The 15615-nt window shown below is 43.5% G+C and overlaps 1 protein-coding gene and 1 long non-coding RNA gene across 3 annotated transcripts; one reads left to right on the forward strand and one right to left on the reverse strand.

Annotated features, from left to right (window-relative positions):
• Window positions 1-1892: 1892 nt before the first annotated feature.
• Window positions 1893-7445, reverse strand: ppm1la (protein phosphatase, Mg2+/Mn2+ dependent, 1La). Its single transcript, XM_052087303.1, has 4 exons — window positions 7047-7445; window positions 5173-5347; window positions 4908-5069; window positions 1893-4184 (listed from the first exon to the last, which is right to left on the reverse strand). The coding sequence occupies exons 1-4, from the start codon at window positions 7443-7445 to the stop codon at window positions 3832-3834; spliced, it is 1089 nt and encodes a 362-aa protein (XP_051943263.1). The 3' UTR covers window positions 1893-3831.
• On the forward strand, window positions 5172-8328 carry LOC127615960 (uncharacterized). Of its 2 annotated transcripts, XR_007967005.1 has the most exons (4): window positions 5172-5320; window positions 5656-5747; window positions 6996-7107; window positions 7192-8328. It is a non-coding gene; the product is annotated as an uncharacterized LOC127615960 (long non-coding RNA). The 2 variants fall into 2 exon arrangements; XR_007967004.1 differs by having other exon boundaries at window positions 6996-8328.
• Window positions 8329-15615: the final 7287 nt, after the last annotated feature.

Below are 15615 nucleotides of genomic sequence, written 5' to 3' on the forward strand. Positions count from 1 at the left end.
CAATGAACGCCAGCATTGACCGCATGAATGTGTCAAGTGACTAAATCAATAAACGCGATCGATCCACTCAAATCCAAGGTGGACCAGGAGACGATCATTATGAATCTGCACGACGTAAAAGAGTGCAGATTGTCGCAGATTGTCACATGTTGGGCGTGCCAAATCCAAAGGCCAACACACCTTGATTTGCGTTCGTCCTCGCTTGATTTACTGGAATCATTCCGTTCAGGGTGCATCTGCGTTCAAGTTCTCGTCCATTGCTCTCTCGGCTTCACCCACACGCCGCCGGTCGGGTTGTCCACGATATACACCAACCCTGAGGCGTCCCGGTGGTCGTGGCTCCGAGGCGAGCGGCCCGTTGGCCTCTCCGGTCCTGGTCGCTGCGCAGGGTGTCGGCCGACCGACCTCTGGATGCATGCGTCCTGGCTTTGAGAAGAACCCGCGTCCGTCTTGTGAGACAAATCCACCGTGGCCAAACTCTGGAAAATCACGCGTGCCTCCGATAGAGATTTGGAACCTTGGTGACCCATTTTTGATCCAAAATCCAGAACTTGATCTCTTAAAAGGCCACAGTGTACTTCAGCCACTAAGTCCGCCCCGTGCGCCTCTGGCGTGTTTAGTGAAGTGTTCCCGTTAGGCAGTAATGTGACTCAGTGGGTTTTGTGGTCACCAGACACTTGCGTTCTGGTCCGGACTATTTTGAGTGTGTGCACCTGGTGCAGTCTATCACTTGGACATGCAGGATGACGCATTTACGTAGAAGAGTTATTGGATATCTCTGCCCTGTGCATTGTTCACATCGTAGACTTCTCGGCAGACACGGTCGTCACGCCGGTGATGTCACCACTGTTCTTATTGTTGATGGAACTCCAGTCCTCCCTAACTAAACACTCATTTGTCCTCCTGGAAGCTTTACTGAAATACTGCCGTATATAGTAAGCCTGTCAGAAGAAAGATTCCCATGGAAATTTTAAAAGGGTCTGCTACCGGTTGCAAATCTAAGTAATATTTGGGAAAGATTTATGGCGAGTTAGGCTTGCTTTGTAGAACTATTCTAATTTTTGTCTTCAACACAATGTACTTGTATATTAAATGGGAACGCAGTAGCTCAAATTCCAACAGTTGGTATGCTAGCATATAGAGGGGTTAGGGCTTTTCTCCATTTCCCACAATTCCCTGCCGGCGGACATATTTACCGCACTTGTCGTACTTCTTCATCGCCACAGATTGTCATAGTTCACTAAACACTTCCAGTAGCGCAAACTTATCTATACACTTAAGAGCATACCAGCCTTCGCAATGAAAAGGTGAAGTTGTTTGCCGCATGGAATTGTGGGATATGTTACTATGTTTGGTAGAAGGGTCGAATACATCTGTCGCAAGATGGAATCTGCCCAAGTGCAGAAACTACAAAAGCAGATTGACGAGGATTTAACGTTGTGGTACCTCGGGTACCTGTGTCAAGAATAGTTTAAAATGCTAATTAGCTAACAATTTTTACGCACATACTGAGTACAGTAACCTCAAACTTAGATTGCTAATTAACATTGTGCTCCGTTGGCATGTACTACAGCTTTATTGAAGGAGAATATACTTCAGTTGTTAACATGCTAATAGTCTGTATGCTAACTTATAGCAAGATGGCGTCTGGAGTACAGAAAACACAAAGACAGATCGAGAAGGATTTTAAAATTGTGCCAAGTTGTCAGGTAGTAAGTATTCTGAAAGGCAAATATGTATAAAGCATATACTATACATTAGGAGCATTCTCGAGTTAAATGCTTTGTTGTTCTGATAGTTTTATAAAACTTATTTTGCGTATCGGCCGGAAGCAGTCACTTGGTCCGCGGGTCATGAGGTTCCCCTGAACCATTTAAATGATAAAGTCCACATTGTAGTGATGGGTATGTGTTTTATTGTAAAACAGAAGAACAAAAATAACATGAATATACAGTACACAGATTTGGCAATCTGCTCGACACCAAAAAAATTCAATAAATAAGGCATATAAGGTAAATTGAAAATAAGCGCTTTGTCTTCGTTACAAAGAAGCCACCTTTCAAGGGTAATTTAGTTAGAATTTTGCATGGAAATGTTTTAAAGGAAGAACCTTTAAAATTAGCGCAAAATAATGTTTGTGGTTAAATTGCTTAGTTTATTTATATTTTACTGTTTGTGGAATAATGCTGGCTCGGACAACATTAAATTCCAGTGAGAACACAAAATTCATTGAAATGAATATTCTAATATTTTACCACGTTTATTTGAAATGTGTCACCTCTGACTACACTGCTCATACTGTATATTGTTTCAGGAGCTCCACACATGACTTTCACTGTACGGGTGCAGCTGCAAAACCATTTCTCATCATTCAGGTTCTCATGGCACGGGCTGCTTTTGTTCATGAGCTTCAGAGACGTGCACAGAAGGACCCGCTAATAAACCGCATCAGGTACTCACCAGTCAAATCCTGTTGCTTCATTGCGGAAGTGACTGATGTCAGCAACTAAAAGTGCATTTTAAGTGTGTACAGTGGTGACTTGAGATTCCCGATTTAGGAGTTTTTCGGGATACAAACTGCCGTTCGGATGATTTATTTTTGTTTTTTTTGCATGCATGCATATGTATTACACTGCCTCCAGGTGGCCAAGGCATGTGCACCAGATTTTTACATTCTATTTATGTCATTACCGCATACAGTACTTTGGTAACGTATACTGTATTATGCGATGGAATAAAAAAAAATCTTTTACGTTTTTTTCCAATTCTTTCGATAGTCCGCCCCTATTTTTTTTTTTATTGCGTGGGTTGGGGGAGGTGCCGGAATGGATTAATAGCATTTCTATTGATTTCAATGGGGAAAGATGATTTCATTTTGTTACGAGCGTGGTCACCAAAAAAAAATTAAACTCATATCTCAAGGCACCACTGTATTATGAAGTTGAATATGATTCCAGTCATATGTGGAAGCATTAACAGGTTCCTCCTGATCTGCAATGTTAAGATCAACCTGCTTCCACATGTCTTAATTTATTTTACTCAAATGTAGCATACCCGACATCTTTTTAAGGGAGATCACTTCATTCGTACAAATGCCGTTTCATCATTAAATGATTTTATAGTAGTGTAGTACTTGTTTCCTTTGATATTACCTAAATAAACGGCTTAAATTAATTCAAGACTTAATTGCTCAAACCGTAAGTGTGAATGTGATTGTGAACGGCTGTTTGTCGTTATGCGCCCTGCGATTCGCCGACATCCAATCCAGATGATTACAAAAGTCAGCTGGGAGACCCACGAATGTAATCAACTTGAAAATCAATCGGTGGAGTTACTCGCTAATATTATTATTCCAGCGAGTCATTCTTTTCTTGTCAGTGAACCGATTGTTTTCCAAACCTTAAAATGATCAATGTCAATTGCTCTGGAATGGTAAACAAGTGGTTTTGATGCAGAGCGGTTATTTGTTGAAGCCTACTTTAACTGGGGCAAGGCGTCTATTTTTGAGGAAATCTGGAAAAATCAGAACATTGTTGCAATGCAGCGAAAGGGCTGATGTTTTCCCCACACATGACAGTTAGGCACTAACCATCGCCCCTTCTTGAGAAACTCCCTTTGGACTGCACCAATCGTGTACAGTAAGCTATAATACTTGAATGATACATGCTGGTACTTTCTCTTAAGCACTGATTAATGGTATTTCGACTCCCTTGTCTCAATTTGATGTGTTTGATTCGACCAGTTGGACACTTTTCCAATACTCGTGCTCGTCTCTGTCCTCCTGTAATATTGTACACAATGAGTCAAATTACATATGATCCACTTGACTCATTACCCCGCCTTGCTGCTCCCTCCCGCCCCGCTTTTGAACTTGACCACCATGACGGTGATGTTGTCTGGGCAACCGCGATAGAAGGACTGCAGGACGATGCTTTTGGCGCCAAAGTGCGGCTCGTCAAGGCGCTCCCGGACAAAGCGCACCGCCTCCTCGTTGCTGAAGGCGTCCCACAGGCCGTCAGATGCCAGGATCATGAACTCCGGCTGTAGTTTGTCCAGGTCGAACGTCATGATGTCCGGGTCGGGGATGACTACGTTGAGGTTCTTTAGCGGGTAGTCGCCGAGTGAGCGAGACATGGCCAGAATTCCCTGCACTCGCCAGGAACCGTTAAAACTGATGAATCCTCCTATGGAAGGGTTAGAAGTTGCTGTGTCAGAATAGACCAGGAGGTGGCACCCAAGCGCTGCAAAGCACGAGCTCATTGGTTCCCATTATTTTTTTTTCAAGCTGTTAGTCAGTCCCAGCTGAAGTATATTGTCAAACTAAACATAAAACCAGAACTGCAGTGTGTATTTAAAAAAAAAAAATCAAGACTATGGTGACCGCTGATTTGATGATTAGGACCGCTAGAATAATTAAATGCCGTTCATGTCAGAATATCATTCATCTTCCAAGCCGCTTGATCCTCACTAGGGTCACGGGGGGTTGCTGGAGCCTATCCCAGCTGTCTCCGGGCAGTAGGCGGGGGACACCCTGAATCGGTTGCCAGCCAATCGCAGGGCACACAGAAACGAACAACCATTCGCACTCACACTCACACCTAGGGACAATTTAGAGCGTCCAATCAGCCTGCCACGCATGATTTTTGGACTGTGGGAGGAAACCGGAGCACCCGGAGAAAACCCACGCAGGCCCGGGGAGAACATGCAAACTCCACACAGGGAGGCCGGAGCTGGAATCGAACCCGGTACCTCTGCACTGTGAAGCCGACGTGCTAACCACTGGACTACCGGGCCACCCCATGTCAGAATATATATTCTTTATTTAACAAGGGGCCTTGAAAGTTTGGAACCGCTCCTTGAGACAGCACATTCATCAGTCACTATTACAAGTTTTCCTCTTATCTTACCCGCCCTCTTGATCCTCTTGCGCTCTTTGAGCTGATAGGGTTTGTGGTCGTGTGACAGTGCAACAGCGTTGCCGTCTTTGTCGCACAGGACACCGCGGGAGTCGCCGACGTTGGCTACCGTCAGTTCTCTGTCTGACAGTAGCGCCACCAGACATGTGGTTCCTGGACAAGGCAAGTTTGGGAAGCACATAAAACATTGCATCATTTCAAGTTCTTTATGATATGCTACCTCCCTTTAAACGCAAAGAACTTCCTGTATACTGACCCGCCTCATCGTGATTGGCAGACAGCTTGTCCAGCATCTCTCGGTCCACGTTCAGGATGCGCTGCTCCAGGACGCCGGCGTAAAACGGAGCGCTTTCCTTCCTTTCTCGCTCCAACGCCTGCAGCTGCTGCTTCAAGGCTTCGGGCAGGTGGGCCTTCACATAGTCAGCCGCAGCCTTGTGGAAAAGGGGGGCGGGGCAGTTGAGGAGACAAAAAAGGAGTGAACAGATGCCACGACACAAAGCAGATTGTTCTCATTTCCAAAGCTTGAGAGAAGACCCAAAGTAATGTAAAGGCTTTTATCAGAGCATTTAATTGTACAGTTCATCCAAATTTATCAGTGACAAATTCTCAACAGTTACCAAATTTGTATCCATCAATCGTTTGTGATGTCAGTCAATCCTGTGAGACTTCAGCTCAGTGAGCAGCCAAAGGATTTTAACTCTGCATACTTTTTGTTTTTGTGTGTGCGTGTTTTGTGCAGAGACACCGCACAAGTGTACCAGTGACGGCAATGATGGAAACTGTTCTGAAGAAAATGGACCTTTTCACGTGCCTGTCAAGCATCTTTATCAGGTGAGCGGTTTCACTTTACTTTCACTTTATTTAGCTTTTGTCATTTTGATTGTTAAAATGTTTGTTGCATTTAGTGGTAATACACATTTTTGATGGTTTCATATTAAATATTTGTCTATAAGACAGGAATAGAAAGAGGGGGTCCCGTTGAATTGAATTGACTTGTATTCTTTGGCATTGGACTCAGCATGACTTAGATTTGTTCTTGATTTGACTGTTTGGTGCTTTCTACCGCCTTTATTACCGATTTGTCTTACTGTTTATTGTGTATGTTAAATTGCTCCATGTACAGCACTTTGTATGCAGCGATGGCTGACTTGACTTGGAATCAATGCACATTTAGAGTCTCCAACTTCCTGTCATCAAAAAGGGCCTAACAAACTGCCAAGAGGGACAGGAAATGAAAGCTTGTTAAAAGATATGGAAGGAGAGGATTTTGAGTTCCGTGGTGGCTTCGCAGCAGGAGGATCGCATTTAAAAAAAAAAGTTCATTTAATTTTTCAGCCAGAGAAAATTCTTCAGGAAATTAAATCCTTAAGTTTCAAATTGCTATGCCAACAGTCTGGAAATGTGTACAGTAAATCTAACCACATTAAATCATTTCAAAATAAACTAACAAAACAGAACTTGCAGTTGTTCTCAGAATAATAGCACTTTTAAAAATTTCCTAGCATTGCACATTCTATTCCAAATCAAAAGACCACATAAGATGCGTGTCAAATGAATAATTCCTCAAAAAAAGAGGCTTCAAGCAGCTCAATGCCACTCCCAGTTGAAATTTACTGTCAAAACGAAATTAGATGTTGTTTAAAACCGATAGCTTTGCCTTATGAAAGTCTGCTTAGCTTAATGCCAACAAACGATCCACTTTGACATGGACGCGGTTAGCATCAACAATTGCAGTTTTCGACACATGGCTACAATGGGACGCTCAGTCTGACGAGATGAAATCCACTTACCCTTGAGGACACATTGAGTGGAAGGACCCCCCCCCCCCCCCACACACACACACGTGAGCTTTCTTTGTCATGCATTAGCAGAAGGAGGTGCACACAAAGAAACACAAAGCAGTGGTAATGATGGGAACTTATCTATTACTCTACTATTTCATTGACTATACTACTACTACTGTGGCTAATTAAAGACCACTTTCTCATTAGTGCACTACAGTCTAATACCATAACACACAGTCACTTTCCGTGTAGCCTCTCTGCATCTAGTGATGCTGATGTATATTTTGGGGTTCAGATGAGACCAATTGACGCATTCACTTGCAACACGGAGGCCCGTGCCGCTTACCTCCCCCCCATGGCCGTCAAAGATGCCGAAGATGGACGGGTGGCTCTTGTTGGCGATGTCGGTGAGCACGTCGTAGCGGTCCTCCATGTGATCCCTTCTGCCTTGTATGGAGTACACGGCCACGTTGTCGCTCTTGAACTCCCAGGTCTTTGAAAACTCGGCGTCCAGCACGCTGAGGCCTCCCAGCCGGTCGTTGTGCATCATCTCGGCCACTTTGCCCTTCACCATCTTCACGGCGTCGCGGCTTGACTTGACTATGGTCTTCACCTCATCCGTGTGGAAGAAGTAGCTCCACAACGCCAGGCTGATGCACAGAAGGAACAGCGTCTCTGGCCTTAGGAGAAAATAGCGCATGATCCGACCCAGAAGAGACAAGAGCGTCATCGTGTCTCCTATCATCACACGCCGCCCAAAACACGGTTCACTCCATCAACGGGGGACATTGAACGCACCACCGCCGCCACCGAGGCCTGCCGGAGCTTCTGCTGCCGCGACTACCGCACGCCGGGCGGCTATGACTCAGACGGCGGAGCCACCTTCATTCGCTTCGGGTTTAAATCAGCAGCGAACTGACTTCCGACCTAAGCCCGAGGTCTCGCGGTCCATCTCGGGAGGTGGACGCGGATGTTGTTGGTGGCTCAGACCCACCCCGTGGAGAGCGACACGGAGGGGGGCGGGGGTAGGAAAAGCCGGCCTCCTTTCAGCTGCGGCGGACTCTGGTTTTACTTCTCAAAGTGAAGCAGGACAACGTTTAACCCCAAAACACAAACACACACATCGCACTCCCCACGAGAGTAAAATGATACAGTAAGAAGACACGCGTGATACGGAGAGAAACACTTTGTTTTGAAAATCTAAATCGGATGTATCGACATTCGAACGCTCTCTCTGATGCGCTCACGCTGATGCGTACTACGCAGTGATATCAAGTGCGCAGCCGCAACACTTTGGTCGAAAACGGTCTGTGTTGGGAAAATAAAAGTACATTTTATCACTCGGCTTGAATTTTGTTTTTGCGGAATCTCAATCCGAACATTTCGCCATACACCAAATAGTATTAGTCTCTCACGCTGATTTGTGACCGCTGCAGAGAACGAAGATGTCGCCTTCCAACCAAAACCGGTTTTATCTACGTCCCTTGCGAGTTCCTAAAATATGACTCTTTGAAAAGTAACATAGTTGAAGTATAAATTGGGGTTTATTCTTGCGTCAAGTTCCTTTGCCTTAACCTGCAAAAAATAATTATAGTAACTGAAATTGAAATAAAATTGCTCCACAATTATATTTTTTCAGTCTTTTTGGCAAGCAAAACCTATGCTAAACAATAGGGATTTTCTGTACTATTCCATTTGTTTGACTGATGATGATATAATCATCTTAATAATTTTTTTGTATGTTTACTGTTATTACGAATGTTTCCTGTCCCCTGTTCTGTCATTACAGGTATTTGATATCAGGTGCTGGAATTGCAGAACTGGGGCAGTGGCGGGGCATTGGAGGATGACTCCAAAGCAATGAGGCGCACCTTTCCTTCAAAAGGTAACATGCAGGACTTTTCGATCTGTACTTGCGTGCGGTTGCTCTTGTGAAGATCAAAAAATCCAAGGCTCATGACTGTGAAGCACTCTGCAATAACTACAGCTGACCACTAGGTGACAGTGTTGCTTTTCAAACATCTGTTTGTTGTATCAGAGGTTAGAATTTTACTTTGCTTTAGTTTGATCAAATTGTGGGTCCTTCCTCCGGTAGGGCAGACTGGGGACCGATTGCTCCAATCAGGAACGAGGTTCATGATAATGTTGTACTCAGTCAACATGTGAAAAGTAGTGTGAAGTTGGTTGAACAATTGTAAAGGAAAACACCCATTCTGAAACTCGCGTTCACAAAAAGTAAAAAGACACAAACAGCAATAATTGACACTTCAAGATGGCGCTGAAAGTGGAGATGAGAAGGTGAAATGAAAAACACACTTCACCCGAAAAAATGTTAGATTGTTGTCCAGAGTGCACAGTGGAATTTTTTGTGCAATTGTATTTTCATACATTTTCATGCGTTAGTGTATTTCAAGTCCTCTGCAGAACCACTACATTTTCAAAACATGCTCTCGAACATGTCCACAAGTTTGAATGAACCTGCAAACCTTTTTCCCCTTTGATTAACTGGCGACCAGTCGAGGGTGTACTCTGTCTCTTGCGAGAGTCATTCAGAAAACGAATGGGTTGATCTCTCAATGGAAATTATCCACGTAGACACATTCTGCATATTATTCTAAATGCAAACTTTCAAATGTTTTGAAGAGCAATCACATTCCTGACATTTTCTCAATTGTTGTGCATTCTTACTGATCTCCATGTCTCAACTTTGTAGACATTTCTGCTGGTCTTTTAATCAAAAGTTAAAGGTGAATTGCATCCTCCCATCGCACAGCAACACAGAAGAGCTCTCTTTGTGCACCCCGGCACGGATAACTCTCTGCAGTAAAGACACGACATGACATCGCCATCAATTACCTCTCGGCCGTGTTCTCGGCCCGTGAAAAATGGCATTGACTTTTACAAATGTTACATCCCTGCTAAGAGAGGCACTAACTCACTCGGCTGCACACAACAGCAATCCATCTAAGAGACACGTTTCTAAATATATATATTTTTGTTATTTTACAGTGACATTCTGCTGGAAGTCGCCCGGCTGTGATGAATTTCCTCCCGAAGAGAGTTTGTAAGTTCGATTTACATTATTAAGGGCTGAGCTTTGGAACTGTTATTAAAAAAGTAAACGTAGAAATCTTTTGACATGTATTATTGATGAGAATAACGGTTATAAATTCAGATCTGGGTTAAGGATTGTATTGCAGGTACATCTCCAGTATTGTCTGCCCTTGGTTACTTAGATATAAAAAGACATCAAACACAATGGGTTCCCAACATGTTACAAAATTATGTTTTTTGTTCATAATTTGTTTAGTCCAGAAAGTTTATTTCTTCTGGTCAAAATTTACTGATTCAATCATAGTACTGTATCTCAATTTATTTGAATATCATATAGCATTTAAGTTATCTGATTAGTTCAATTCAAAAAGTGGCACATTTTGAGTCAGGGAACATAAACTCGAGTCTTTTTTTGGATTTTATTTTTCATATTAATGGTGACGGCTATCTACAATGCCAAATTCACATCAAGAAAGAATCCAAATGATTTTTCTGGAGTAGATTAGCCCTTTAGATTATTTTATGACATGAACAGTAGCAAAATCTGACAAATCAATGTTAATTTATGTTGTGTAAAAATAATACAGTATTCAATTTTATTTCATACAATGTGCACACAATCCACAGCAGTCCCCCCCCCCCCCCCCCCGAGAAGAATTAATAAGCACTCCCATCACACAAATGGACACAAGTTATCTGTGCAAGTGCACTTGGTGACTACATGACTGATCACTGAGCATGTCCGCAATCTATTCTCAGTTTAACGCGGCGCAGGTGCACCCCACTAAAAACTCCAACCACAATACTAAATATATTCTAAGTAATAATAATGAGAGTACTGTAACACCAATCAACACAAACATTATTTTTGGAATGGCATTTTTTTTTTCATGCATTCTTCATGCCACCAGTCTTGCAAAAACGGATCTGTCGTTGGCTAAAAATGAAGAGACAAATACAATTTTGTCAAGGAATCCAGTACAGACAACTGACATAATAATGTTAAATGGGAACCCACATGCAGGTACTTTTTTGAAGAGTGTACATTTCTTCCAAATTACCCCCAATTTCATATTCGTGGTCTTGCGTGTCGTACTGCGCGTGTGTGTGTGTGTTAAAAATGCATCCTGCTTGTTTGTTTATAGGCTGGTTTGTAAATATGTGTGCACGTTTATGTATTTTAGACTACCGGGCGTGAATATATAAATAACTACGTTGGCAGTGTGTGTGCAGTGTAATCTGTTCCCAGCAGGCTGGATTCCCACTGAGAGAAAGACAGTATATTGTTCCTGCAGCAGCGCAGATAACAACTAATTAGCATACTGAATCATTTGGCTGCAAGAGCCACTCAGCCACCCATCTGCACAGAGCTGATAAACACGCACACCCGCGTGCACACACACACACGTACGTCTATGCGGAGCGTGCACTCCTACTCGGACACACATGCGCAGGCCTCCCTCTCTTTTTGGCAAGTTTTCGGGAGCGTCAGGAACAGGTAGAGGGATTAACCCAGAGGGCCCCCTCGGTGGAGCCGGAGCGGGTAGCACGCTGCGGCTTTTCAAACACATGCGTGTCTCGCACGTTTTCCGGAAGTAATTGCCTTTTTTTCCTTCCCATTAAGGTCCTAAGGCGTCTCTAACTTATTCCGATCAGTTTTTCCGCTTCTTAACCGATTTTTGAAATGTAAGAGACCCCACGTGAAAAAAAAATGGACTTGGTGTGCTTATTCTGCTGATGTTGGTGTGTGGTGTGCTCAAGATGACCATCACTCACATAACAACACTTCTTCCGCCCAGGGCCAAGTCCTAGCCAATATGGCGACGATATTACATGCACTTACGCAAGAAGTCGAATCATGATTGTTTTTACCATTTCCATGCTCAACGTTAGTTGTGAAGTTACGGAAAGAGATTTGTTCATCCGCACACGATTTGATCTGGATTTGTGAGGTGCATGAAATGAAGTGATATTTCCATTCAATTGAGGATGGAGAGAATTAGGCCTTGAGTGACTTTGTTACAGCTGCAACTGTTGAGAAAGTGAGGTACAAATAAAGATTTATTGTATCAGAGGTACCGGGTTCGATTCCAGCTCCGGCCTCCCTGTGTGGAGTTTGCATGTTCTCCCCGGGCCTGCGTGGGTTTTCCCCGGGTGCTCCGGTTTCCTCCCACATTCCAAAAACATGCATGGCAGGCTGATTGAACACTCTAAATTGTCCCTAGGTGTGAGTGTGAGCGTGGATGGTTGTTCGTCTATGTGTGCCCTGCGATTGGCTGGCGACCGATTCAGGGTGTCCCCCGCCTACTGCCCGGAGACGGCTGGGATGGGCTCCAGCACCCCCCGCGACCCTAGTGAGGATCAAGCGGTACGGAAGATGAATGAATGAATGAATGTATTGAAAAGGTGTGTAGTGGGCGGCGGGGCATTGTTCACTTTGCTTGGATGGCAGAAAAACTTCGGCCTGATTATCGTCATGCGTCTGTCCCGCTTTAGCTGGACTTGCGCTTTCTCTAACTGTAAAGTACTTTTGCTTTCCCAACTCTCCATTTTCACAATCTCTTGTGAATATTAACATTTGTGATTGTATTACGAGTTGGATCGGGGAGAGAAAAAAAAAATCACACTAACCACTCCATGCCACGCCCCACCCCAGAGGATAATCACTCAGGATCCTTTTTTGAGAGGCATTCGAGAAACGGACCCCTGTTGACTTTGATCGGAAGGCCCGAAAAGAAAATGGCCCCTCTTATCTTATGTGTGTACCGCGCTTTAACCTTTTCTCACTTTCTATGGTTTCTCGGATTCAACATTTACAATGTTCACCCATGGCCGTCCTCTGAGCCGATCTGGGGGAAAAAAAATTCCATCTTGACACAGTCCCGACCACCCTCTCATCCGATAATAGGGCCTTCACTTTTAGACGTCACCAGGCGGCATGCTCAAAATTTGTTCTAATTATCGGTACGTGTGGACTGCACTTTAGAGAGGGAGAGGGGGAGCTGGATTGGCGCATTGCAGACACAACAGCGTGCAGTATATGCGGTCCAAGTGTAGGGGGGGGAGGCTGTCGAAAGCTCCTTGACAATGGCAGGATATCCTGCAGGTCACTGAGCCGCGATGACCTCGACAGGAAGTTGTCATTTGACGGGAGGAAGTGAGGATTCCAGCGTCCGCGGAGGGAGATGCGTGACCAGGTTGCGGCTTTGAAGAAGTGGAATGCCACATTCAGCCTGAGAGGGTCGCTCAGGAAGCTATGCCGACTGGCCCATAACATTAGGCACACCTGCACAATGTAATGAGATCCGACGAGAAAGGGTCGCCACAAACATTTGCTTTTACGATGTTTGATGATTGACAAAAGTTGTCGGTTTTGCAATGGTGTTTTCCAATATTTTACGCTCTAGAAAGACAATCAAATCAAATGTAATCAGTTAAATCTTTCAGAAATGCTCTACTTTGACATATCGTTTCATTGACAGGAAGTGACATCACGCAGATCCTCAGCAGGCTGTGGGAAAACCAAAAGTAAATTCACTCATTTATTTTTCTGCATTTTTTAAAATGAGATTAATCTGCTTAGTGTCAACATAAGCATCTATTAGCATCTATTAGCATCTATGCTATATAGCCATCTATTAGCATCTATGGCTATATAATATTTAATCCACTTGCTAATTCAATGCTAAACATTTTATTTTTTAGTCCTGTTACTCAAATGAGGACTTTCAGGACAAAGGCAGACAATTCTGAGTACTTTCATGTTTTTGTTTTGTTCTTAAAGCAGATGTAGGATTGAACAAGTATGCAAATTGTAATTTCGGTGGAATGAGCCTCATGCAGTTGTCACCTCATCACGTAACAAATAATTGAACTCTCCGATTCATTGTAATATATACTGCTAAAAAATAAAGGGGACACGTAAACAGCGCAATGTAACTCTTAAGTGTCCCCTTTATTTTTGGGAGCGGTATATAACGTTGACAGCAAATTAACCCTTTCACCCACCCTCTAACCTGATCACATGATAAACTGACCACTGTAGTAACCGCTGTCCCTGAAAGGGTTCAATATCAAATCACAAGTCGGTGAAAATTTTGACTCCGAAATATTTATTGCCCCACTATAGTTCACTTTCTGTTAGTGTGGAAAATGCTTGCAATCTGTGAAAAGTGAAGAAAATTAGACATTTTGGTTCAAGTTTTCTGTCCAAATGAAGGGAAGAAACCCAAGCGTTTGTTCCATTCACACTTGTTGACAATTCATCCGAAGGGTAGTCCAGTCGCGGCCCGGTAGTCCAGTGGTTAGCACGTAGGCTTCACGGTGCAGAGGTACCAGGTTCGATTCCAGCTCCGGCCTCCCCTGTGTGGGGTTTGCATGTTCTCCCCGGGCCTGCGTGGGTTTTCTCCGGGTGCTCCGGTTTCCTCCCACATTCCAAAAACATGCGTGGCAGGCTGATTGAACACTCTAAATTGTCCCTAGGTGTGAGTGCGAGTGCGAATGGTTGTTCGTTTCTGTGTGCCCTGCGATTGGCTGGCAACCGATTCAGGGTGTCCCCCGCCTACTGCCCGAAGACAGCTGGGATAGGCTCCAGCACCCCCCGCGACCCTAATGAGGATCAAGCGGCTCGGAAGATGAATGAATGAATAAATGAGTAGTCCAGTCCCGATGTCATTCAGAGTGAATCTTTCTCAATGATTGAGCACGTCGGAGACTTTTTGGTCTGCATCTTTTATTCGTTTTTTGTGTAAAATTCAATGGATTTAACATTGGATATATTCATAGATACATCTAACATACAACAAATATGTCATAACCATAACGTACAATGTCCCTTTACCGCAATTGATCAAATACCATAGTTCCGGAACAAAGGTACCAATATCGCTGACTCACTTCTGCGGAAAAAGGCAGAACGCACAACACCAGTAAGCAAATAATGTGGACCGTCTCTGTCAGAAAACTGCTGGTGCCGTCACGATGTTTGTCGTCGTGGTTGTTTGTCCGTCGGGGTTCAACTTGGCAACGAAGGGGCTTTGTTTTTGTACCTTTCTAAAACTACATACGCATTAGTTAAGAAAAAAAAAACAAACAAACATTCAAGTCAAAATGACGTCATGGCCGACATTTTGTACACCTCGAGAATCATCGTGTTCTTGTACCTCTCCTGCAAAGTTGCGTCAATTCGGTTTTTTTTTGAGTCCATTGTCGTTTTCTCGCCGCCAAACTGGAACGAGATTTTAAAATGGTACCAACATTTCATATTTACGAGTCCCGGCCGCTTGCTTGACATATCTTTTCAGCTAAACCTGTGAACAAACAGCACACGATGGGTACATCTTAAACCACATTACATTGTTCCGTGGGAATATAAAAGTATTTACAAGACACCATTGCTTGACTACGATAAGACTCGAGGACTTTTTTTTTTCTTCTTCTTCTCTATACTAAGCTGCGTTTTCACGGGAATTTTGTGGAAGTGCTCACCCTGAATTTCTATATTAAAAAAAAAATAAGTTAGGATAAGAGCCGGAACAACTAAAGATTGAACTATAATGGCGGTCAACTGTATGGCTTTATGTGTTCCGAAACATTTTTGACATTGGTTCCAAAAAACGCATACTTTTTTTTCCCCCCCAGCACATTTGGTCTTTGAGCTATTTCTATTTTTTTGTTTGACCGATAAAAGCTTGCGCAATAGAAATTTTGCCATCCATTGTTATTCATACCTATGACGTTTCAGGAAGAAAAAAAAATCCACCTGCAACTCAACCAAAAACTTAATTCATAATTCTTGAATATGTTACTATATTACGTGTTATTGTGATGAAAATCGAATGCGCTCGACAACAAAAAAAAAA

This window comes from Hippocampus zosterae, chromosome 15, assembly GCF_025434085.1.
Source record: "Hippocampus zosterae strain Florida chromosome 15, ASM2543408v3, whole genome shotgun sequence".
Classification (NCBI taxonomy): Eukaryota; Metazoa; Chordata; class Actinopteri; order Syngnathiformes; family Syngnathidae; genus Hippocampus; species Hippocampus zosterae.